Source organism: Populus nigra, chromosome 7 (assembly GCF_951802175.1).
Source record: "Populus nigra chromosome 7, ddPopNigr1.1, whole genome shotgun sequence".
NCBI classification, from domain to species: domain Eukaryota; kingdom Viridiplantae; phylum Streptophyta; class Magnoliopsida; order Malpighiales; family Salicaceae; genus Populus; species Populus nigra.
Window position 1 is genome coordinate 17,599,171 of NC_084858.1, and position 25,253 is coordinate 17,624,423.

Consider the following 25,253-nt stretch of genomic DNA (forward strand, 5'->3'; position numbering starts at 1 on the left):
TAATTTCAGGTATGTGTCTATTTTTATTATAATTTGATTCAATAAAAAACTGATTTGAACATAAAAAATTCGATAAACACAACCAGGTAAATATTCTTTGTTGCAGAATCAAGTATTTTGATTTACATCTATCTCTTACCTTTTCTAATTTTTCTTTAAGTTATTGTTAATGATTTTTTTATTTATTTACATAGATAGTTATTAATTTATTTAATTAAATATTTGCATAAAATTTTTTATTTATACTTGTAGATTTTTTATGTAAAAAACAAGTTAAAATAGCATGCATATTCAAAAAAAAATGAAAACAAATATACAACTTGCGGTGTATCACATGTCAAATAGCTCACACCAAACATAATATATTTATGTGCTTTGGTAAGTTGTTGTTTAGTTAATTGTCATGAGCATAATTAGTAAACTCAACATAGGGGTTGATTCGACCAATGAATCAGGTCCTAGATTAACCTGAAAAATTTTAAAAAAAATATTTGAGATTTTAATATCCCACATAGAAAAGTTAAAAAACAATCCATGTTAATATAGGCTATATATAGTTATCCCACATGAAAAAATTAAGAAACATTTCATATGGATGTAGGCTATATATATAGTTATTCCACGTCGAAAAGTTAAGAAATAAATTATGTAAATGTAGGCTATAAAAAAACATGAGGCTAAATATTCATAAATTGATTTAATATATTTTTGGGTTTATATATATATAGTCTCATCTTGGTTACCCAGGGTCACCCAGGTTTCAGGTTGGCTTAGTAAGTCACCAAAGTTTGATCAGGTCAATTACAAACCAAAGTTTTATCTATTTGAAACCGGTCAAGACCCCAAGTTGTTCGGGTCTTAGATCAACCTGCTAGATCGGGTCAGGTTTCTTAATAATGATCACAAGTTTATGACTATCGAGCAAGGGGTGGTTGTAAATTTTGGGTAGGAATAAGGTATAAACCCAAAATTAATGTTCGGGTGGACTAACCGTAGCATGGCATAGCTTATTTAGCAAACCATCACTAATTGACTACAAATATAGTTTAATAAAAACGAATCACCACACATTACAAGTATTATAATCCTTGCAGGGCATAATAGTAGTAAATATGACAGCCGGGTGGTTAACAAAGTTAGAGACCTCGTACGGCAAACAGCTAAGATATGCTTTAGCTTTACACATTTATTTTCTTAAAAGATTTGATTTTTATAATAACATAAAAGTTGTCATTTTCAGCACTTAAAGAGAAAAGTTAAGCACACAAGTCCTTACTCAATACTAATACACAGATCATCCGCCCCCCCCCCCCCCCCCAAAAAAAAAAAAAAATTAAAATAATTGCTTGACCGTTGCCCATTAACCACCCACCAAAGCACACACGTCACTCACATAAAAACACACAGAAAAAAACATAAAATAAAAAAAAATAAATAAATCCTTGTCTAAACTCGACGAGACTCTTGTGATTTCCTTGACAAAATAAAAATCAAAGTGACACCATCGTGTACAGTTCATGCTTTTAATTTATTCGAAGAACGTAGCCATAGTACGTAGTTTTATTTTATACCTAAGTTTATTTGATTATATTTTGATTACATCCTTTGGTTACTTCGAATGCATGCAATTTATATTTACTTTGATTTTAAAGGCGGAAACATTTTCTGTTTTTTATTGGTTAACAAAAAGATCTATCTTCGATAATAAAAAATTATGTCTTTGGTTATTTATCCGAAATTGTGATTAGAAGGGCATATAATGCCCAATATCTTAAATTTGTAGGGTTATCATGGTTGTATTTTTAAAATATAGTAATTTTAATTAAAAAGTAATTAAAACCTATATTCTACAAGTTAATTGTTTAGGTTAGAATTGAAAAAAAGTTGTTAAATATTTTTTATTGTTTATGCATGGATGATATGTTTGACATTAAAAAAAAAAACTAAAAGAACTGTGATGGCCTTTACCTTTCCTTTTAATTTCTGTATTTTTCTTTTAGAGATTTTCTTCTTCTCCTGTTTCAACTTCTAAAGTTTGTATAAGCTTACCTTATTGTATTTTTTTAAGTTTATTAGTTTTTTTTTGTTTTTTATTTCTTTATTATTTTTTGGTTGATTTTAATTTCTTCTTTTTTTTTCTTTTGATGGCCATGTGGTGTAATTTGTTAAAAAATAAAATAAATTATATCTTGGGTTATCATCTAATAACTTAAGTTTTTGGGTTAAATTAGTTTTTGATATTAAATCAGAGTCATGATGACCAAATAGCAACAAGTTTAAATCTTATAACTCCCTCATTCTCTTTTCAAATTAATAGCACAGGATAATATGAGTTTGTATAGGTTTTGAGCCCAAAAGATTTTCATTTTAGGAGGTGTGTTAGAAAATAATATAAATTATATCTTGGAGCCTCAACTAACGTTTTAAGTTTTTAGACTAAATTAATTTTTAGACATGATATTAATAATATAAATCAACCCTAAGGGATGTAGTTTAACTGGTCAGACTCTAGATTTGCTCCATAAAGGCCACTAGTTCGAGTCTTACAAACCTCAGAGCCATTAAAGGCTTATATGATCGTTAACTTCTGGACCCGTGGGATTAATCGAGACACACGCAAGCTGACCCGAACACCCACTTTAATATATATATATATATATATATATATATATATATATATATATATATATATATATTGTGACCTCATCTGACATAATCACCTCTACCTTTCCCTGCAACTTCTTGACTATTAAAATAAAGAATTTATTTATTCATTATTTTCTTAAAATTGCTGTAGTTACTGAAAATTAAAAATAAAATTAATTGTTGCTTAGGCCCCAAGTTATTTGTTTAATTAATTTATTGATAGTATTTAAAAAGTATGGTCATGTTATAATAGCAGCAGCAGTATATACATTGATTTTGTAGCTAAAAATAACAGAATAGATGAACAAGTGGCTGGTGTTGCTTTTGCTATAAAAATAATTACAAGAAAAGAGACCCAAAAACTGTCATACGTTTCTGGGGTTTTATTCTTCTTGTGTTGAGGGATTTAATTCGTCATGTGGGTCCACTTCAGTTTTTGTTTGGTTTTAATAGCAACATCAAATAATTAAAGGGTTTCAACTTCTATCTGAATTTTGAGATCTGCTTAAATTTTCTCTTTCTTTCTTTCCGTTAATTGAGGATAAGATGGTTTTGGGGTTTAGAGGGAGGTTTTTTGGTCTGTTTGATTGATTCTTTGTAACCATAATAATAATGGGTTCTTCTTGTTTTGGTTGAAATTGATAAGTTTTTCTTTTTCGAAGGAGGATGAATTGGGTTTTATGGGAATTCAAGGCTTGTTGGATTGGAATTGGAAAGGTTTAGAAAAACATTTTTTCTTTTTGTTGGATTTGAGGTTGTTGATGGTGTGACTGGGTTAAAGATTAAGGTTTTATCTTAGGATGGATGAATCACAGGGCAGTCCGAACTCGCTGCCGCCTTTTCTTGCAAAGACGTATGAGATGGTGGATGATCCTTCGACGGATTCAATTGTTTCTTGGAGTCAGAGCAATAAGAGTTTTACCGTATGGGATCCACCGGAGTTTGCCAGGGATTTGCTGCCCAGATTTTTTAAGCATAATAACTTCTCTAGCTTCATCAGACAGCTCAATACTTATGTAAGCCATTTCCTTTATAATCAGCTGGCTTCTTTTTTGTTTCTCTTGTTATTACATGCGTATACAGGTTTGATGTGTGGTTGTGTTTGTGTGTGTCTGTTTCTGTTCTTCCTCCTTTTGTTTTTTTAGGTTGAATTGAAATGTCTTGATATTTAATAGGGTTTTAGGAAAATTGATCCCGAGCAATGGGAATTTGCTAATGAAGATTTTATAAGAGGTCAACCATTTCTAATGAAGAACATCCATAGACGGAAGCCAGTTCATAGCCATTCGTTGCAGAATCTTCAAGGACAAGGCTCTAATCTGCTGACTGATTCAGAAAGACAGAGTATGAAGGATGATATAGAGAGGCTTAAACGTGATAAAGAAGCACTTATTTTGGAGTTACAAATGCAGGAACAAGAGCGGAAAGGATTTGAGATGCAAATTGAGGGTTTGAAAGAGAAGTTGCAACAAATGGAACGAAGACAACAAACTATGGTATCTTTTGTGACCCGAGTATTGCCTAAACCAGGTCTCGCCTTAAATCTAATGCCGCAGTTGGAAGGTCATGATAGAAAGAGAAGGCTGCCGAGAATTGGTTGTCTACACAGTGAAGCCAGTAGTAATGAGGATAATCACACGGTGACTTCCCAAGCTCTGTCTAGAGAAAATGCAGATGGTAATTCTTTTGCCCTGTTAAACATGGAGCAGTTTGAGCAATTGGAATCATCCCTGACATTCTGGGAGAATATGGTAAATGATGTTGTTCAAACCCACAGTCATAACGCCAAAACGATAGAGATGGATGAGTCTACAAGTGGTGCAGAAAGTCCAGCTATATCTTGTGCACAACTCATTCTTGATTTTCGCCCTAAAACACCTGGTATTGACATGAATTCTGAACCTTCTATAGCTGTTGTGCCAGAGCCTGTTTCACCGAAGGAACAACCTGCTGGGACTGCTCCCGCTGTGGCAACTGGAGTCAACGATGTATTCTGGGAACAGTTTTTAACTGAGAATCCTGGTTCAACTGACACACAGGAAGTTCAATCTGAAAGAAAGGATTCTGATGGTAGAAAAAATGAAATAAAACCTGGTGATCCCAGAAAATTCTGGTGGGATATGAGGAATGTAAATAATCTTACAGAGCAGATGGGGCATCTTACTCCTGCTGAAAGAACTTGACTTTGGTTGATAATTTTCTCAACTTCTGATGCCTCAGGGACACACATGTAATAAATTAGGAATGATTGGTTCAATGAGGTTGCATTATATTTTATATTTTGATCTCATTGTGATCTCTTATTTCATATTACGTTTCCCTTGTCAATATTAAGTTGTATTATAGCTTGCATGGTTACAGAGTCGCAGACTCCTGTTTAGCTTTGCCTCTTTTGTTATACAGTAGTAACCATACAGTTATTAAACACTGTCTATCAGTCTTAGCAATGAAAATTCCTTTGTAACCTTTCTGTATCTTTAGTTGATGTTTAACTATCTTAGTGTCCCATCCTTTTTTTCCTCTGGTTTCTGTTGTTATTGCCTTCATTTAGTCAAATTTTGACATCATGAAGTTTTTGAATGGAGCCTGTCATATAAGTATGCTGTTCAGTGTGTTTGGAAAGCATGTTATGTTTTGTTTGGCAGCAAATAAACTCGTTTGCACTCTTTGAAACTCTTACGAAGTGCCTGTGAAATTTCAGCACTTTATAACTGCACCTGCAGAATTTGGAAAATTAATTGCAATGTTCTATTAGGTGCTTTATTTATTCCAGAAGCTCTGTATCTGGTCTTGATGCTTAGCACTGAAAATATAGTTAGATAAGATTTCAATACAGACAATTGACAGATATCTTTTCCTCTCCATCAAGACAATGGTGGTAGTGTGGTTTTTCCAATTTCATCTATATCTTACCAGTGAAGAGTGGAAAACAGAAAAAAAGGATGGTCCATCTCTATGCTCAAAGTGTTCTATGAATGTGAATATCGGTGAATATTTTTTTGTTTGCTCCAAGGACTTATTTTGTCTGAAAGGTGAAAGCGCATGTAGCATGTCGTGCAAAAACATGCATGCTTACCATTCCTTGTTTGAGCAAGACTGGTTATGCATGCCAAAACCATTCTTGTTTTGTAGTAGATGGAACCAAAGCTCATCCAGAGACCTCTTCTTTGGTGCTCTTTTCCTCTCGAGTTTCGGTTTTATTGTTTTTTCTCTTCCTAGTTTATCTAAATGCCCTTGAATCTTAACATTGCTAGCTTTAAAACGGAGTTGTTCTACTAGAGTTTCCTGGGCAATCAGTCCATGGCCTTCTGCCTTCTGGGGATAAAAATGATCGAAAACTTGGTTGCTCAGAAGGCAACAAATCTTGCTGCAAGGTGGAGCTTTGAACTCCTCTTCAGCATTTTCCTTTGCTTCACAATGGTCCAAATTGTGCATGTAGCCATCCTGTATCTTAATTGTTATCCAAATTATACTGAGGTTCATTCAAATGCGGCTTTCAAATGGTAGGCTGGCGTTTAGAATGGCTGTAGCTGTACTAGCTAGCACTGCACAAATACTAGCCAGCAAGAACAAAATAGGAAGTGATGCTTTGATATTTATAGGCATAGCCTATGATTTTACCTTCTTACATGTCAAGCCTTTGCCTCTACAGTAGCATGATCAAATCTGTCGTTAAAGATGGAGCATCTTCTTTTCTAGCCAGTTTTAGAGTATGCTACGTCAACGACATCCTAGTTGTAATGACACATCGCCTTTCATCTATCATGTTGATTTATCTAGATGATCTTATGAATAAATTAACAAAAAAACTAAAATAGCAGTATTTTTTTTTATATCATTTTTAATCAATGTTTATATATATATATATATATATATTATTTAATATTATATTTATTTTTTATTAGGTTATTTCATTTTCATAACATGAATAGCAAATTAATCCAATTATCTCGAGCTTTTTTTTTAAATTTTATTCTTTAATATTGGATTGATTAAAAATTAGGTTTCATAATTTGTTTTGTTTGCTTTCTATTAGGTTATTCCAACCGTATAATCTAGGAATAATGCTTAACGGGTTAACCTTAGTTGACTCAAGTTGTTTTTTGTATTTCTTTTTTTTTAATTGATTTTTTTCAATTTCATCATTTAATATTAGATCAGTTGAAAACCGAGATTCATAATAAGCTTTGATTTGTTTTCTATGAGATATCTTGGTCTCATGATCAAGTTCGCGAGTTTTGTCATTTTAACCCCGATTAAATCAATATTTTTTTTTCTAAGAGGTTATCTTGGTTTTATGAATTGGGTTACTAGTTCTTTAACATTGGATTTGTATTTTATTGGATTGTCCTTGTCTTATTACCTAAGTTGTGGGTTTAATGAGTTAACCTAGTTGACTTGTTTTTTTCCTAGATTCATCAATTAATATTATGTTTGATTGAGAATTAGGCTTCATGATTTACTTTGGTATGCTTTTTATTAGGTTATCTCGGTCTTATAAACCAGGAATAGTGCTTAACAGGTTAACCCAGATTGACTTGACTCATTTTTATATCATTTTCTCAATTTTAATTTTTACAAATTTCATCGTTCAACAATGTTGATTGAGAATTAAGTTTCATAATTTTTTTTAATTTGCTTTTTATAGGGTTATTTTAGTCTCATAACTAGAGTCGTGGATTTGATAGGTTAACCCGGGTTAAATTATGTTTTTTTTCTTTCTATGAAGTTATCTTGGTCTCATGATATGGGTCATGGGTTTGGCAGATTGACTCAAGTTATTTTTTAATTGTTTTTTTTAATCTGATTCTTTAACATTGGGCTAATAAGAAATTGGACTTTGTTATTTTTTTTTATAAGGTTATCTCGGTCTTATGACCCGGATCACCAGTTTAACAGGTTAACTTAAGTCCTCTTTTTAGATCATTTTCTTAATTGATTTCTTTTTAATTTTATCATTCAATATTGGGTTGATTAAGAATTAGTCTCATAACCCGGGTTGTGGATTTGACATGTTAACTTGGGTTGAACCAAGTCAATCCAATATGTTTTCATCTTAATATTAAAAAAGATGTCATCTTGAAATTTTTTTTTAGTCAAACTACATTCTTATGTGTCATCTGGGTTGTTTTTGGACCCATAAAGTCAACCAGGTTATATTGGGTCAACTCCAACATGGTTTCAATTTTTTTCATCTAAACAAAATTAGCAATATCTAAATATATTTTTTTATGTTCAAGAAAAAATTGACATGACTCGCAGTGTAACACAGGTCAATGATCCAATGTTCTTCTAATTTAACATTATACTCTTGTATTTGTATCATCCATCCATTTGTCCATGCGTATGAATTCCTTCCAACTAAGAATAATGTTTCTTTCATTTACTACTAACAAGGATGGGATGGTTTATGTTACAAAAATATCTCTAGAATCTCCAACCAATTAACAAGTAGAGAATTCTAAAAAAAAACATGTACAATCAATCACATAAAAGCACACACGAAATTTACATGGTTCGGTAATTTAGGCATATTCTACAGGTAAAATGATCAAGAATATTTACTATGAGAAAGTAGAAGATTACAAGGTATCACATAAAATTGTTCTCTTATCCAAGATCTTAAAGTAACCCAAAACTCATATTTTCTCTCTTATCTCTAGCCACTAAAGTGTAAAGAATGAAGACAATTACAGATAAGCTTAACCCTAAAAGATGACCACGTTGGCCTTTAATATACGAACTAAGTACATGGATGTTTATTTTCTCATTTGAGCTCATAATTTAAGACAAACTCAACAAATCTCAACCTTGGCTTAAATTGAGCCAACTTACAAAACTTGAACTCCTTTATAATTACATGCACCAAACATCTTTCAAGTACTACATAAATTAATCAAGTCTAAGCAATACTTCAACTTGACTGTAGAGATAAGCTTCGTTAACATATTTGCAGGGTTTTCAACTATAATAATTTTTTTCACTAATACAACACATTGTGATATGATATCTAAAATGTAGTGATATTTGACATCAATATGTTTGGTTCTTTCATGACACATCCAATTCTTGGTTAGATGAATAACACTCTAGCTATTACAATGTATAACAATCAAATTTTATGGCAAACTAAGATTACCAATCAACCTCTCAGCCATAAAGTTTCTTTCACTGCCTCTTTCAATGCCATATACTTAACCTTTGTTATAGACAATGTAACAATGGATTGTAAAATTGCTTTTCAATTAATGGCACATCCTGAAAGAGTGAAAACATAACATGTCAGCAATCTATTTTTGTTCAAATCACTAGAGTAATCTAAATCAACAAAGCCCTTAACATTACTTTTAGTGACATTACATTTGTCATATATCAAGCCAATATTTGTAGTGCTTCTAAGATAACAGAGTATCCATTTCATAGCCTGTTAGTGAACTTTACCATGATTTTCTATAAACATGTTGACCACATTAATAACATATGGAATGTTTGGATGAGTGCAAACCATATTATATAAAATGCTTCAAACTACACTAGCATACGAAACATTTGAAATATGCTCATTCTCGTCCTTAGTTTTTGGTGACAAGCTTAAAGATAACCTAAAATGAGTTGTAAGTATAGTACTCACTGACTTGCAGTATTGCATATCAAAACACTCAAATACCTTCTCAAGATATTTAATCTATGACAAGTATAACTTGCCAACACTTTGATCTTTACATATCTCTATACCTAAAATCTTCTTAGTTGCATATAAATCATTCTCTTAAACTCACCACTTAATTGATTTTCCAAACCATTGATCTCAAATATATTTTTGGAGGCAATCAACATGTTATCAATATACAATAACAAGTACACAAATAAATCATCCAAAAGCTCACTGGAATACACATAATTATCACAATCACTCCTAAAATAATCATGTCTAAGCATAAAAGTATCAAACCTTTTATACAACTACCTTGGTGATTACTTTAAGCTATATAATAACTTCTTCAATAAATACATATTGTCTTCTTTACCTTGAGTAATGAAAACCTCTGGCTTATGCATATATATATCCTCTCCTCCAACTTACCATATAGAAAAGTTATTTTGACATACAGTTGCTCAAGCTCTAAGTTAAGCAAACAAACCATAGCAAGAAAAACCAAAATGAAACTATGCCTTACAACTTAAGAGAACACTTCATTAAAGTTAACACCTTCTCTTTGTATAAGGCTCTTAGCAACTAGACATGTTATAAACCTTGTATCATCAACCCTTGGGATTCCATCTTTCCTCTTATAAAAGTATTTTCACCCAATAATCTTCTGGCATTGTGGTGGTTTAAAAAGTTCGCATATCTTATTTATATAAAAACACTCAGTATTTTTATTCATAATAATCATCCATTAAAAAAATTATTTGCAAGAAATTTTCTCTTTATAAGAATAAGGCTCATAATCATCAATATTTTCTGCAATATTCAAGTCAAAATAAACTAGATTAGCATAACCATACTTAACTGATGATTTTATCTGTATTTTTTGTCTTCCTGTAGCAATATTGTAAGGTTGTTCTTCATGTGCATTTTTAACAAAAATATTTTGCACCACTTCCTCAATAAGCTCAACTAAAGCATATTTTTGCACTATCTTTGAAACTCTAACCTCAAGCTCCATATGTTTGCTGGTACCTTGGTCCATCTCAACATCAATACCAATTGACTTCTTTTTCTTATGAAATATAACATACTCATCAAAGGTTACACCCTTGCTAATAATAAACTTACGTGATTTAGGATCAACACACCATAATTGATATCCCTTTATCCCATATTATAAACTAGAACTATATATCTTCTCACTTTCAGCCCAAGTTTATATTTATTAACCTAAGCATAAACAGGAGAACCAAATACTCTTAGCTTAGAATAATCAACAGAAGAACTAAACCATACATTATATAAAGTCTTTTACTCTAAAACTATTGATGAAGATCTATTCACTAGATAATAAGTCATGTTAACTGCTTTAGCCTAAAAGTTCTTTAACAATCTAGCTTATGAAAGCATATAACGTGCTTTTGATAAGAGTGTCATTTTCATACATTCTACAACCCTATTTTGTTGTGGTGTAATCCTGATAGTGTAATGTCTAGCAACTCCTTTATAAAGGTGATGACCACATCACTTTTTCTTTTTAGAAAATACATCCAGACCTGTCTCAAGTAGTCATCAATAAATATCAATAGATATTGTGTTTCACCTTTTGACATCCAAAGATCATAATGAATATAATCCATAATACCCTTGGTATGATGAATAAACATTGTGAATTTTACATTATAATGTTTACCATAAACATAATGCTCATATAAATCCAGTTTACCTACTTTATAATCACATAGCAAATCTCATTTGTGTAACTTTATCATTCCTTTTCACTTATATGTTCTAACCATATATGCCATAAATAAGCAGACCATTATCCCAATCAACCATAAATGATAAACTAGTTAAATCAATGATTATTAAACCTTGAAGATGGTAAGGACCATTAACCAACTTTCTTTTTATCATAACAAGAACACCTTTACAAACCTTCAAAACTCCACTTTTAGTTGAATAACCATAACTTTAAAAATAAAAAAAATACTTAAAGAAATTAAATTCTTCTTCATTTTTGAAGCATGTCGAATCTCTAATGTCCTAACACTTGTATCATACATCTTAATTCAAATTGTATTCATACCAATAATAGAAAGTCCTTTATTGTCTCCAAATAAAATAGTATCATTGACAACTTTATAAGTTTCAAACCAACTTCTATTAGGATAAATATTAAATGTGAAAGCCAAATAAATAATTGATCCATCACCCGAAATACCAATAAACACAATTAGAACACTTTCAATATCATTAAAAAAATTTCCTTTCACTAGAAACATTTACAGCATCAGAGATCTTCTTCTTCATTCTCTGATATTTTCATTTAAGATAGTTCTTCCTAAAGTTCCACTTCATAACATTCAAAGCATTTAATATTCCCAGACTTTAATGTTGATATAAACCTTCCTCCACTACCTGAACCTTTTATTATTTGTTCTACCCCTCATAATCAAACCCTTTGTATGATTAACATTATAACTCTCTTACTCTTGCCTTTTCAACTCCCTATATTTTAATGAAGTTTTAACATCTTCTGAACTAAGACTATCTCTTCCATACAATAAAGTATTAATAAAATAATCATACAACAAAATCAAAGCTTGGTCCTTATATTTAAACTTGACATCATCATTTTATAAATCTAAAATTACTCTATTGAATTCATCAATATGGTCTTTAATATGCATAAGTTCTTTCATCTAAAGAATATATAATTGATACTTTATATACAATCGATTTATCAGGGATTTGGTCATGTAAAGAGTTTCCAAATTTGTCCAAAATCTAGTAACTATAATCTCCTTAACAACCTTTCTCAGATTCTCATTAAACAAACAAAATTGAATAGCACTATGTGCCTGTTCTATGAGATCTTCTTTCCTCCTCATCATCCATTCTTTTAGTCAAATTGTCTACACATTTAAGTGCCTTGAATAAATATTGTTGAACTAACAAGGCGTGCATTTTAATATGCCACGAATTGAAGTTGTTCCAACCATTAAATTTTTCTATATCAAATTTCATCGTCGACGTTACTTTTATCACCATCGTGAAAGCCAACTGATAATCAAGCAAGCTCTAATACTAGTTTGTTATGCAAACAACCCTATAATCTCAAACTAATTAAAAAGTATAGAAATATAAAAAAAATAAGCACAATGAATCACACAAGAGAAAACACAAAATTTACATGATTTAGCAACTTAGACCTACCCTATGAGCAAGACAATAAAGGAAATTTATTATGAAAAAATATAAGACTACAAGGTGTCATATAAAATTTTTCTCTCATCCAAGATCCTAAAGTAATTCAAAACTCACCTATTATCTGTTCTCCATGGCCACCAAAGTGTAGAGAATAAAAGCATTTACAAATAAACTTTAACCCTAAAATATGATAACTTTAGACTTTTATATATGGACTAAGCACATGAGTGTTTATTTTCTCATTTGGACACATGATTTAAAATAAACCCAATAGTTTACTTGCTACTTTTGTAAAGTAAAAGATTGAGAAGGCTATCAATGTCTTTAAAATTTCTTTTGAGGAAGTATATTAGCACGTGGGATTTGATGTCTACAGGCTTATACACAAGTTAAGTAGCTTGTAAAAAAAATAGAAGTGTGAGGAAAAGAAGCTTTATTTGCTTAGAAGTTTTTTTTAGGTGTCTTCAAAACCTTAGTAGGTAGAATTGGCCAAGAGTTGTAATGACGCTCTCAAAATGATATTGATTATTTTAAACTCTTAAACAAGTTAGCATCTATGCAAAGATTATGAGAGATTATAAAGGTGCATAAAATGTTGGAGGAGTCTAAATATTAAAGTTGAAGCTACTTGTATTATAATATAAGTTGAGCATCATCTAGAAAAGAAGGGATATGTGACTATTCTTTCAATTGCATTCACATTGCATTAATTTTTTTTTTTCAAAATGTCATATGTGTATTTCTTTTCAAAAGCATCGACATTATAGGAGACACATTAATTAACAAGGAAAACTAAATGATGAGAGATTATAAAGGTGCATAAAATGATATTGATTATTTTAAACTCTTAAACAAGTTAGCATCTATGCAAAGATTATGAGAGATTATAAAGGTGCATAAAATGTTAGAGGAGTCTAAATATTGAAGTTGAAGCTACTTGTATTATAATATAAGTGGAGCATTATCTAGAAAAGAAAGGATATGTGACTATTCTTTCAATTGCATTCACGTTGCATTTAAAAATGTTTTTCAAAATATCATATGTGTATTTCTTTTCAAAAGCATCGACATTATAGGAGACACATTAATTAACAAGAAAAACTAAATGATGAGGGGTTTTTGTTGTACCCCTCCTCACAAAGCACTATTCATTATAATAGTTTTTTTACATTTTTTCTATTAATGCTTTTTTTTAAATTCATCTTTTAATATTATATTTGTTTTTTTTATTGGGTTATCCCACTCTTAGAGAGCGTTTGGGAGTGCTTTTCAAAAGCGCTTCCAAAAAAATTTGAATTTTTTTTTTTTGCTTTGAAGTAATATGTTTTTGATGTGCTGATCTCAAAAATAATTTTTAAAAAATAAAAAATATTATTGGCACACTTTTATGAGTGAAAAGCACTTTGAAAAGCAACCACAATTACACTTCCAAACACCCTCTTATTACATGAATTGCGGGTTAACCTGGTTGACTCATTTTTTTCCTTTTTTTTATTAACTTTTTCTTCCCACTTTCATCATTTAATATTGAGTTGATTAAGAATTAGGCTTCATGATCTATTTTTATTTGCTTTCTATTGGGTTATTCCGGCCTCATGATTCGATAATGGTGATTAATGGGTTAACCCAAGTTAACTTGAGTCATTTTTTATATCTTTTTTTATTAATTTTTTTCAATTTCATCATTTAACATTAGGTAAATTGAAAATTGAACTTCATGATATGTTTTGATTTTCTTTCTACGGGGATATCTTGGTTTCTTGATTAGGGTCATGGGTTTTAACATTTTAACCCCGATTAAATCGGGTTGTATTTTTTTTTCTAAAAGGTTATTTTGATCTAATGACTTGGGTCACGAGTCTTTTAATATTTGATTTTCATTTTATTAAGTTGTCCCCATCTTATGACTCGGGTAGCGAGTTTGGCGAGTTAACCCAGTTGACTCAGGTTTTTTTTTTAAATTGACTTTTTTTTCAATATCATCATTTAATATTGTGTTTGATTGAGAATTAGACTTTATGATTTGTTTTTTATTAGGTTATCTCGTTTTTATGATCCGTGAATAGTGCTTAGTGAGTTAACCCAAGTTAACTTGACTTATTTTTTGTATCATTTTTTAATTAAATTTTTTACAAACTTTATCATTCAACATTAGGTCTAATAGGGTCGATTAGGAATTGAGCTTTATAATTTGTTTTAATTTGCTCTTTACCAGATTATCTCCATCTCATGATCAAAATCGTGGATTTAGCAGACTAACCCGAGTTAAAACATGTCTTTTTTTATTTTTTTCTATTAGGTTATCTTGATCTCTTGACTCGAGTCATAAGTTTGACAATTTGACTCGGGCTGATTGAGAATTGAACTTTGTAATTTATTTCGATTTGCTTTCTGTTGAGTTATTTTTTTCTTATGACCGAGGATGTGTGCTTGACAAGTTAACTAAGATCATTTTTTTAGATATTTTTTCAATTGAATTGTTTTTTAATTTAATCCTTCAACATTGAGTATTGAGAATTAGACTTTATAATAGCATTAAGGTTATCATAGTCTCATAACCCAGGTTGTAAATCTGACATGTTAACCCGAGTTGATCAAAGTCAATCCAATATGTTGTTGTAATATTAAAGAAAATATCATCTTGAATTTTTTTTAGTAAAATTATATTTTTACAAGTCGTCTAGATTGTTTTTAAACTTCTAAAGTCAATCAGGTCAACCCTATTCAGTTTAATTTTTTTTATATATATATATATATATATATATATATATATATATATATATATATATTAAATTAACTGGATCCTCAACCTAGCACGGGTTAATGCTCCACTAGATTATGTAAACCGAACTATACATGGATTTGCCACTTTGCTGCCTTCCCGCTCATAGATGTTGAATGTAAGTTATTGACATTGCACGGCGATCCTTGGTACTTGTGAGAGGATAGGGTTTCTCTCACTCTTTAAAGATTCGTAGCATGATAGGTGATGGGAATGCTAAAGCATCAATACGTGTTGCAAGCAATTAGCTGTGTACTGTTTATAACACATTAATTATCTCCTTTCCTCATCAGTGCATCCCTTCGATTATGGTGGACATTTGTACACAAACTTTAATAGCACTAATTCTTGAAATTGTTACTGCATTGAAGTTATGATGATATTTTTCATGGAATGATAATTAATTAGAGGCATCATCATATTATAACAGTAATATCTTAGCAATTTACAGGAAATTTACAAGTTTCTTGCTATAATTAACTGACTAATGCGGTTATTCATCGTAACCTTGTTCATTCTCTAGTTCAGTATCAGAGCAGGCCTCGTTCAGATCAAACCATACCTGCCGGAATACCTTGACAATAAGATCATGATACTCGTCAGCGTTTAATGTCAGATAGCACGCCAAGAGTTCTTCAAGCTCTTCTGACCGGCTAATTCTCTTCTCCTCAATCATTTCAATCATTGAATCTCTGAAGTCCTTCTGTGGATCAAACGAGGTTTTCACCACAGCGAAATTCTCTAGGCCTGTGAATCCCTCCATTTTTTTCTCCCTGGCCTTTTTCTTCTTTTTCATCTTGGCTTTCTTCATGTCTTCAAGTGCTTTTATTCTGCAGATTTCGACTTTTGAAGCTGTTCTTGGAGAAATAGCCCTGACTTTACTTTTCTTTTTCCTCTGCAATTCTCTGTTTATGTACAGAGATTTTCTCTGTTTCTCCCTCTTTGTCTTGAGCTCTTCAATCTTCATGTCTTTCAACGTTTGCCACTCAGAACTCAAATTTTCAACAGAAAATCCATCACTTTCATTCTGAGCAGCAAATACAAAGTCTTTTTTAGTCTTTCTTAGATGAGTGGAGAAATCTTTTTTTGAATGAGAAGCTGTCAACTTACAGTCCTCTCTCTCTATCCTCCCAATCGTTCTTTCTGATTCCGTTTCAGAAATATTCTTTGATGTCTCTTTTCTTGATACCCTCTCTGCTTCATACGATTCTCCATCCAATTTGAACTGCCGCGCTTCGAAAACCCTTTGATCTGTTTTCCTCAATTTCTCCTCTCTCTCAACCCTCAACCTTGGGGTTCTGATTTCTGCTACCTTTTCACTTATACATGCATCCATTTCAGGCAAAATCTCAATTTCTCTTGGCAGTCCTCTCATTTTCCTTGCTTCGGAAACCTTGTTGCTGAACCTGATTTTGTCTTCTTTTCTATTATTTACCCTTGTAGCGTTTGATCTACAGCTGTGACAACTTGATGGTGGAGCCTGGAGCTCACTGTCCAAATCATTATGAAATGAACTCAAAGCACCTGTGCTAGCACTCTCGTCACCAAAAGAAAGTCTCCAAAAAGCATCGCCATCCCCTCCATAGAATCTACCTCCTCCTTCACCACGAGCAAATGACAATGGACTTGCGGAAACAGAATTCCATTTCCCTTTTTGCTTCGCTTTTGCATGTTCTTGCCCTGGGTTGATGCTCATGTGCTTGAACTTTGTTAGCCAGGAAGTGGGGAAAACATGAGATATTAAAGAAGGGCGCGAAGAAGATGGGGTTTTTTTCCTACCCCACTTCATCCTTTTCTACTTCTGACAAACAGGGTTTTTCCTGTTTGTTATGGAGTAGTTTTCTTTCTTTTGTTTGGATGAGAATAGCTTGATTTTTTTTAAGGTTATCCAGTTGCCAAGAGAAGAAGAAGAAGATGGAGATGATGATAAGAAACTGAATGGGATGTTAATGGGAGGGGGAGAGAGAGAGCTGTAGCAGTTTGGGACAGTTAGAGGCTTATAAATAGGGACGTGGGTTTCTTACTTTGTTTTCTGCTGCTAGTTTTTTTTTTTTTTTCAAAAGAGGCACCCGCCCTTAATCTTGTGACCACTTTGGCTTCTTTTTTTCACTTTATGATTTGTACATGGAAATGAATTCATGCCTAAACCCATGCTCAGATGGGAAGCCCTTTGATCCTCTAGGTGCAGGATCACCCAAAGTTCATTCACAAGAATTATGGTCTATAATTCTGTCCACATAGCCAGTGTAGTTGCATCAGTAGCTCGTGAACTTTTGTATCTTGGTATGAACCAGCTACCAGGGCTTTGAAATGGGGGCATATTTTGGACAATTAGGACTGACAGTTCTCTCTTTATGGCTTTAGTGATTTGGAGATTTCTTTCTTTAATCATTTCCTTTCGTTTCCTTTAAAATCTATCTGTTTCCTTCTTTTACCTTTTGCTTATTTTTGGTTTCTGGAGATGTGACTTTTTGCTTTTATGTCAAAGACCACTACAGTGGCTAATAGCCTCGGAAAAAAAGAAGATCTTAGCACTTGATAAGAATGAAGGCTGAAAGAATGGTTGGGTTTGGTAAGCCTCAGGCCCACAAACAAAAGTAAATCGGTCCAAATCCTTGGCTGCATTGGATAAACACCTGCAGTAGGTTGAGGTCCTGTATTGTCAACAAGTTTTGCGTCTGAAGGATTGATTGCATTTCAAGAACAGAATATAGAAACTTTTCTCTTACTCCAGATATGATAGAGGCATCACTTTGTTTTAAAGAAAACCAACAACTAGTATTCTAGTTAGAAAGGCTGCAGACATCAATGTTTGCTTGTTAAGACCAAATTAGTTATGCTAATGCCCTTACCCACTGTTACAGTCAATGTGTGGTTTGCATCACAGACAGTGAAGGATTTGGAGTAAATTTGCATTGCAGAGCTAGAAATTACAATTACACTTGACATAATAGCATTCATGTAACTTGCACAGACTAGGACAATTGTTCCACTTTCAGTCCCACTTTGAACCCGTAATAAGTTTAGCATGTGCAGCCAACCCGTGGTCCATCAAAGGCAAGAAGGGTCATTGTCAGATTCTTACTGTAATGCGATGTGTGATCATTATCAGCAAGAAGGGCCAGAATCCCCTATTTTGGTTTTCCTCTGCTTGTTCTGCAGAATAACGGCTCAATAACTCTATACGTATACCCTCAAGTATTTACTCGAAGTAGTATAAACTTTTTTATTGTAATGTCCTTTTGGAATACATGAAGACTTGCTAGGGTAGGTTTTAACGTCTACAGAAGTTAGCTAGAAATGGCACCTTTCCTTACAGCATAGGCTGAAGATGAACTTTTACTATTTTCCAGTGATTTCTCTAACTTTGTGAATATGATTTTAAACAGATGTAACCAAAAGTCCTTTTGTATCCCAAGCTTATATTGTTTTTCATTAAAAATTCTGGTTTGTCCCTTTCTTTTCTGGTGCGAGAGTTAGTTTAAGAAAGGCATAAGTAGCCCCCTATGAACGGGAATTTGTACCGACCGAAGTTACACATAGGAAATTAACAATAATATATGTAGAGCTTTCATTATGAGGAAGAGTATGTTCCTCGCAACTGGAAAGTAAGACCAAAGTCTAGAGCAATTTTTTCGTACTTGGCTCTCAATCAATCAAGTTCGAATTCTACATCTCTACTGAGTCTCTTCAATTCATTATCATATTATATATAGTTATGTACATGTGTGATATCAAACTTCCTCTATTCTAACCAATGGATGGAAAGAAGAACCCAGTTTATTTTCTCCCTGTTCTGGCCGTGGTTATTCTTTCAGGAGCCTTATATGCTACTGCTGGAAATGAGTATGTATCAGCATTAGGCGATCCTGGAATGAGAAGAGATGGTTTAAGGTTGGCAATAGAGTCATGGAATCAATGCAATGAGGTTGGAGAAGAAGTTCCTTCTATGGGCAGCCCAAGAGCTGCAGATTGCTTTGACATATACAAGGCTTCTCCGAAGGCAGAAGGTAAGATTTTCAGGCCATTTTCTTTGCGTGTCTTCTATCTGCACCTGGATGCAATGAAGCCAAATATGCTTGTTTAAAGTATTCATGTATCTCTGGTGATAATTTAGGAAGATCTGTTTGCTTTATCACCGTATTGAATTGCCTTTTTGGATAGAAAATTGTCATGTTGTAGATTGTTAGTACAATGGTACCTTTCCTTCAGTGAACAAGAGTTAGTCTGTTTATGATTCTTGAGTTTTATAAATCCAATAAATGCATAAATTCCCAGCAAGAACTTGAAATCAGAATAGACAATTTCTTAACGAAGAGAAGGGTTTGTATAACTTCTATGTTTCTGTAGTAAGTTGTGAGAAGAAAGTACTCGAACATTTATGATCTGTATTTATTTTGTTTCTGAATTCTGTGTCTTGTAGAAAAGAACTGCGCCCTCTGCAATTCCTTGCCCTATGCATTGGTCCACAGAGTCACAGAGGAAGATAACAAGCTTAGTGTTGGAAACCCTTTTCTAGGAGTGCAACCAAATGCCCTTTATGATGTAAACCTATATGCTGCGGATAAGGAACTCTATTTAGGCTCAAAATGTCAAGTTGAAGACACTCCTAATCCGTGGCAATTCTGGATGATCATGCTCAAGAGCGGCAACATGGACACTTACTCAGCCCAGTGCCCCAAAAATGGCCACAGAGTGGGGCCTTTCGGCCCGGACACTGGATTCCCTTGCTTTGGAAAAGGGTGCATGAACCAGCCATTCATTTATCATGATTACACCACGTTGCAAGGGCCTAATAGGACGACACTTAAAGGAAGGTTTTATGGGTCATGGGATTTGGATGCAGATTTGAGCAAGGGACTAATGGATAACATTTCATACCATTCTGTGACATGGGAGAAGGAGGTAGGAAAGGGAAGTTGGATTTTTCATCATCTTTTGAGGACCTCAACAAAGTATCCATGGTTGATGCTTTACTTGAGATCAGATGCCACACATGATGTTTCTGGTGGGTACCATTACCCAACAAGGGGTATGTCAAAAATTGTGAGTACTCCTTTACATTCTTTGATCTAATTAATATACATAATTCAAATTCCTCAACAGTTCAAATACAAACAAAGCGAGTGCCAAACCTTTTCTTTGTTTCTGCCAAGCCTCCGATGTAGATAAAATATTATGATGCATAGAAATAGATTGAAATGTAGGTCAAATCCTGCAAACATTTCACAGGGGAGGTGGATTTACACGAGTGACATCTAGGGGTTGAAAAATTAGTCTATATCATGCACTAATGCAGGTTTTACTTACAAGCCAAACAAACTTGTGAGTGATGGAGTTGACGTGCACTATATGCAGATCCCGGAATCACCAAACTTCAAAGTAAGGTTCACTTTAAATGTAATCAATGGTGGGGGTCCTAGCAGCCAGTTCTACCTGATGGACATGGGAAGCTGTTGGAAGAACGATGGGAAACCTTGCGATGGAAATGTTACTTCAGATGTCACTCGATACAGCGAAATGATCGTAAATCCAAACATAAGTTCATGGTGCCATCCAAACAACCTCAATGTGTGCCCTCCTTACCATACATTTCCCGATGGAACACGTATCCATCGCAATGACACTGCTCGCTTCCCTTATGCCGCCTATCACTTGTACTGTTCTCCGGGGAACGCAGAGCATCTTGAAGTTCCTTATAGTTTGTGTGATCCCTATAGCAATCCTCAGCCTCAGGAGATATTACAGATTTTGCCACATCCAGTTTGGGGAGAGTATGGATATCCTACCAAGCAAGGTGAGGGTTGGATTGGTGACCCGAGAACTTGGGAACTTGATGTTGGGAGGTTGTCGCAATCACTTTACTTCTACCAGGTTTGCTTTTCTGTCTTTCACTTTTCTCTTATGGATTAAATGGCCTTAGAACAGATTCAGAGCTTCAAATTTGCTAGTTTTTTCAAAACTCGAAGTCACTAGATATAATCCTGCATCCTAGAAACGGAAGGAAATTTGTACAGAGGCCAAAAGGAAGTGACATGATGAATTTTTAAAATGGACAAAGCTCTTTGACATTAACATATGGCGGCTATTACTTATTTTGCAGGATCCTGGGACTCCTCCGGCTAGGAGGCAGTGGATGTCCATTGATTTAGGAACTGAAATATTCAAGGCCCCTAATCAAGTTGCTGAATGGACTGTTAGTGACTTTGACATCATTATACCTGAGCAATGAGTTGCGATTTGCGAAGAAAAATTGCAGCTTCAAGAAAAAGAAACGAAAAGAAAAGAGGTTTCTTGGGAGTTAGCTTCAATTAAATCAGCACAATGTTAATAGTAATATGTTAACCGGAATCATGTATATTTGGCTCTTTGTTGGCTATAAAAGTAATTCTTTACCTCAAAAACTTAACTGAAAACTGATGGCAAGTCCTGGCTTTAAAAGCCAGAGAAGTTATAATCATTGCAGTGATATACTTGGAGCTAGAATTTACGGAGTAGTTATTTTACTTGTAGTAAGCAGCTAATTGTAGCCAGCAGTTTCTTGCAGTTTTTCATGCTTTCCTGGCACACATTATGCTACTTGAACAATTTCCCAGATAACATTACAATAGCGATATAAAGAGAACTGAAGGTAAAACACCTATCAGAGAAACATAAACACCACATATATTTCGCAAAAGATCTTTGTTCACCTTGGTCCTGATAGTAGTGATGGCAGCAATGTGGCAGTACTGCCCAGCACTGCCTCTCTTCTTATTGCTGCCATTGTTGTTGCATTCTGAAGGCAATAGTCTAGGTCTGCTTCAACACCCATGGTGCCCTCTAAGACCTTGACCACGGTTGACATGCTAGGCCTCCTGGTGTGATCACTTTGCAGACACCAAATAGCAACCCTCACCATCTCCACAGCTTCTAACCTGTGCAATTGCATATCCTCACTGCTATTGTCAACCATATCAATCAATTGATCCTCCTGTGCCTTCTTCATAAGAATAGGGAGCAAATGCATGCACTCAGGCTGTGACCTATCCAGATTTTTCTTTCCGCAGACAACTTCCATGACTACGATTCCAAAACTATAAACATCTGCCTTCTCTGTGATGACTGAGCTGAATAATTCAGGAGCCAAGTACCCAGGAGTTCCCCTCATTGTGGTCACCACTTGACTTTGATCCTTGTCAATCAACTTAGACAAGCCAAAATCAGAGATCTTAGCATGCAGATTTGCATCCAACAAAATGTTTTGTGGTTTGATGTCTAAGTGGACTATTCTTTGTCTGCATTCTTCATGGAGATAGGCCAGCCCCTTTGCTATATCCATGATAATGTTTCTTCTAGTTTGGAAGTCCAGAGGATGTAGTAGTGGTTCCCTGCAGAAAATCCACTTATCCAAAGACCCACAGCACATGAACTCATAGACTAAAAGCCTATGCAATTTATCAGCACAGAATCCAATTAGCCTCGCCAGGCTGACATGATGGATGCTTCCTATAGTTTTAACCTCAGCCAAGAATTCCTTCTCCCCTTGGCCTAAAGCATCTAGGCGCTTTACTGCAATTTTTTCTCCATTTTCTAGAATTCCTTCAAAAACTGATCCAAACCCTCCTCCTCCAAGCTTCTTCTCAAAATCCCAAGTTGCTACTCTTAGTTCTTGGTATGTGAATCTCATGGGCATTCCTGATAGTTGATTCAAGTCTTCCATTCCTTCCTCTCGATCTCTTTTCTTCCTCAAAACCATAATACATAGACCAACAATTAAATTCATAAGAAGGATGGCTCCAATAGTTGATCCTGCTATTATTTTAGGATTGATAGAAGATGTAGGATTGATAGAAGATGTAAAAGCACTTCCATTCTCTCCATCATTAGAAATTTTGATGAAGGCATAAGATTGGTAATTGTTTCTTTCCTTACCATCAGCCGTTAGTGTAAGAACTGGTGACGGCAAAAAACAATTCCCATGAGAATCATTAACGTAATACTTAAATAGAGCAGCGTTGCATGAACAGTTTTTCAAACATGCATCTTTACAACTCTTCATGTCTGTTCCATTCAGGACCGCTGCCTCAGGGTCAACATAATTGAAATAGTAGACATCTTTCAGTGGAAGAAGAGAATGGGATTTTGGATTTTCACATGTGGTTGGACTAATCTGCCAGCAATTGTAGTTGCCTTGATCATTTGAGGTATTGGCTGGAGCAAATCCTGCTGGGCACGAGCACTGTCCATTTAAGCACAGCCCATAATTACCACAAGCTGTTGGGTAATCACATGCACTCATCATATCTGTCAACAGATCAACCCCGTCAGTCATATTGCCATCATAAATTCTGAGATGCCCATCAGGATCAAATTTCATGTAAGCCGTCGCTGAGTATTTAACGGTGCTTGTAAGCATTGTATTCGGCTCATCAGGTGAAGCTGACATTATAAGTAAAGCAAGATTACCAGAGAATTCATCATGACTTAGTTGGAGGCTGTCTATGCCCCCAAAAACTGAAAATTTGAAGTACTTTTGTGGCGCAGTAGCTTGGTAAGAAGCAAACAAACCTTGTGGGATCACAAAAAGGTTGAAGCCACCTTCAGATCTATTAGTTTTCGAAACACTTGCCACCAGCTTCTGTCCTACCACTAATTTGTTCCCAAGAAGTAGTACATCAGAAGGATGATCAAATGAATTCCAAACAGTCTTGTTATTGACATCATAAAGCTCAAGGTTTCCAGTTTCCATCATCCTCATACCCGCAACAGACATGTTAGATGTGTTAGTAGACCAAACGAAAGTTCCAACAGCATCTCTCAAGACCAAATCTCCATCTGGTAAAAATTGTAAAGTTGCGTTCTCACCAACAGGCCTGTTTCTGTTTGCTAACCATAAGGCCTCCGGACCATCATCTCCAGAATATTCCGACTGCTTCCATATTGCAAAATAGGAGGAATTCCGGTCCTTGGAGTGAAATCCACAAGAAAAACCAGCTCCGTGCATCATGATTATTTTATAAGGCATGTCTGATATGGGATCATTATTCGTCCATGAAATGGACACATGTGCTGTATTACTAAAAGATTGCCACACAGTCTTATTATTGTGGTCTTGAAGCACAAGCATCCCTGTTTCCATCATCTTTATACCTGCAACAGACATGTTAGACGTGTTGGTAGACCAGACTAAAGCTCCATCTGAATCTCTCAGAACCAAATTTCCTTCTGGAAGTAACTTTAGAGTTGCGTTCTGTCCAACAGGCTTATTTTCATTTGCCAACCATATGACATTCTGAAGAATCAAATAATAACTAGCATCTGCATAATATATTATATGGAATGATACAACTGCAAAATAAAAGGAATCATTTTCCTGGTCTTTGGAGTAAAATCCACAAGCAAAAGACTTAGACTCACTCAACAAGATCATTTGGTAGGAATCAAAGCCTCTCGCTGGAATGGACAAATTGTTTGTCCATGATGTGTATTTTTGTGATGTGGAGTAATAAGTTTGAGCTTCTAGGAAGTATGCAGGAGATAACATGATCAAAAGCTGCACTAGCAGGATATCACTCAAAGGCCATATAGCCATGAGCTCTACTATTTTTGTATGGTATTACTCTGGAATGTAATACAGATCAATAAATGCTGTTGCTATACAACACCAAATGAACGCAGTGCAGCAGCAGCCATAGGACTTAGGAAGCTTCCCTGTTTTTTAACACAAAACGTGATGCTATTTGCCCCATCAATGAAAATTCTTTAATTTCCCCGTCCTTATTACCAGCCATGGATAGCGGGCACGTTTACCCTCAAGAGTTTACGATTCTTGTTGTATGAGTTCCTCGCAATACCCATCATGACTTTTCTTTTAACTTCAAGCAAACATGAGACAACAAAATCCAAGCATTATCTTCCCATTTGGAGCAAATGAAAGTGACATTGGAGAATAGGTTCATACTCAAGATTGAATTGATA

The 25,253-nt window shown here is 34.1% G+C and overlaps 4 protein-coding genes across 4 annotated transcripts; 2 read left to right on the top strand and 2 right to left on the bottom strand.

The window, feature by feature from the left end:
• The first annotated feature begins 2,943 nt into the window (after nt 1-2,943).
• Nucleotides 2,944-5,120, top strand: LOC133699931 (heat stress transcription factor A-4c-like). Its single transcript, XM_062123454.1, has 2 exons — nt 2,944-3,662; nt 3,822-5,120. The coding sequence occupies exons 1-2, from the start codon at nt 3,447-3,449 to the stop codon at nt 4,827-4,829; spliced, it is 1,224 nt and encodes a 407-aa protein (XP_061979438.1). The 5' UTR covers nt 2,944-3,446; the 3' UTR covers nt 4,830-5,120.
• Nucleotides 5,121-15,687: 10,567 nt separating this feature from the next.
• LOC133699599 (transcription repressor OFP5) lies at nt 15,688-17,374 on the bottom strand. Its single transcript, XM_062122899.1, has one exon. The coding sequence runs from the start codon at nt 17,080-17,082 to the stop codon at nt 15,787-15,789; it is 1,296 nt and encodes a 431-aa protein (XP_061978883.1). The 5' UTR covers nt 17,083-17,374; the 3' UTR covers nt 15,688-15,786.
• A 1,232-nt stretch (nt 17,375-18,606) lies between these two features.
• LOC133699597 (uncharacterized) lies at nt 18,607-21,697 on the top strand. The gene is made up of 4 exons (XM_062122898.1): nt 18,607-19,303; nt 19,717-20,339; nt 20,652-21,167; nt 21,397-21,697. The coding sequence occupies exons 1-4, from the start codon at nt 19,051-19,053 to the stop codon at nt 21,523-21,525; spliced, it is 1,521 nt and encodes a 506-aa protein (XP_061978882.1). The 5' UTR covers nt 18,607-19,050; the 3' UTR covers nt 21,526-21,697.
• Nucleotides 21,698-21,864: 167 nt separating this feature from the next.
• On the bottom strand, nt 21,865-25,155 carry LOC133699596 (G-type lectin S-receptor-like serine/threonine-protein kinase SD2-5). Its single transcript, XM_062122897.1, has 2 exons — nt 23,844-25,155; nt 21,865-23,714 (listed from the first exon to the last, which is right to left on the bottom strand). Exons 1-2 carry the CDS (start codon nt 24,865-24,867, stop codon nt 21,982-21,984), a joined length of 2,757 nt encoding a protein of 918 aa, XP_061978881.1. The 5' UTR covers nt 24,868-25,155; the 3' UTR covers nt 21,865-21,981.
• Between the last annotated feature and the right edge of the window lie 98 nt (nt 25,156-25,253).

What these genes read in the sequence shown, in the direction of transcription:
- LOC133699931 (XM_062123454.1), top strand. Translation starts at nt 3,447, where the DNA reads ATGGATGAATCACAGGGCAGTCCGAACTCGCTGCCGCCTTTTCTTGCA. An exon ending in TCAGACAGCTCAATACTTAT is followed by an intron (nt 3,663 to 3,821) that starts GTAAGCCATTTC and finishes GATATTTAATAG; the next exon opens with GGTTTTAGGAAAATTGATCC.
- LOC133699599 (XM_062122899.1), bottom strand. Translation starts at nt 17,082, where the DNA reads ATGAAGTGGGGTAGGAAAAAAACCCCATCTTCTTCGCGCCCTTCTTTA.
- LOC133699597 (XM_062122898.1), top strand. Translation starts at nt 19,051, where the DNA reads ATGGATGGAAAGAAGAACCCAGTTTATTTTCTCCCTGTTCTGGCCGTG. An exon ending in GGCTTCTCCGAAGGCAGAAG is followed by an intron (nt 19,304 to 19,716) that starts GTAAGATTTTCA and finishes TGTGTCTTGTAG; the next exon opens with AAAAGAACTGCGCCCTCTGC. An exon ending in AATCACTTTACTTCTACCAG is followed by an intron (nt 21,168 to 21,396) that starts GTTTGCTTTTCT and finishes CTTATTTTGCAG; the next exon opens with GATCCTGGGACTCCTCCGGC.
- LOC133699596 (XM_062122897.1), bottom strand. Translation starts at nt 24,867, where the DNA reads ATGGCTATATGGCCTTTGAGTGATATCCTGCTAGTGCAGCTTTTGATC. An exon ending in CCTTTTTGTGATCCCACAAG is followed by an intron (nt 23,715 to 23,843) that starts GTTTGTTTGCTT and finishes TTATAATGTCAG; the next exon opens with CTTCACCTGATGAGCCGAAT.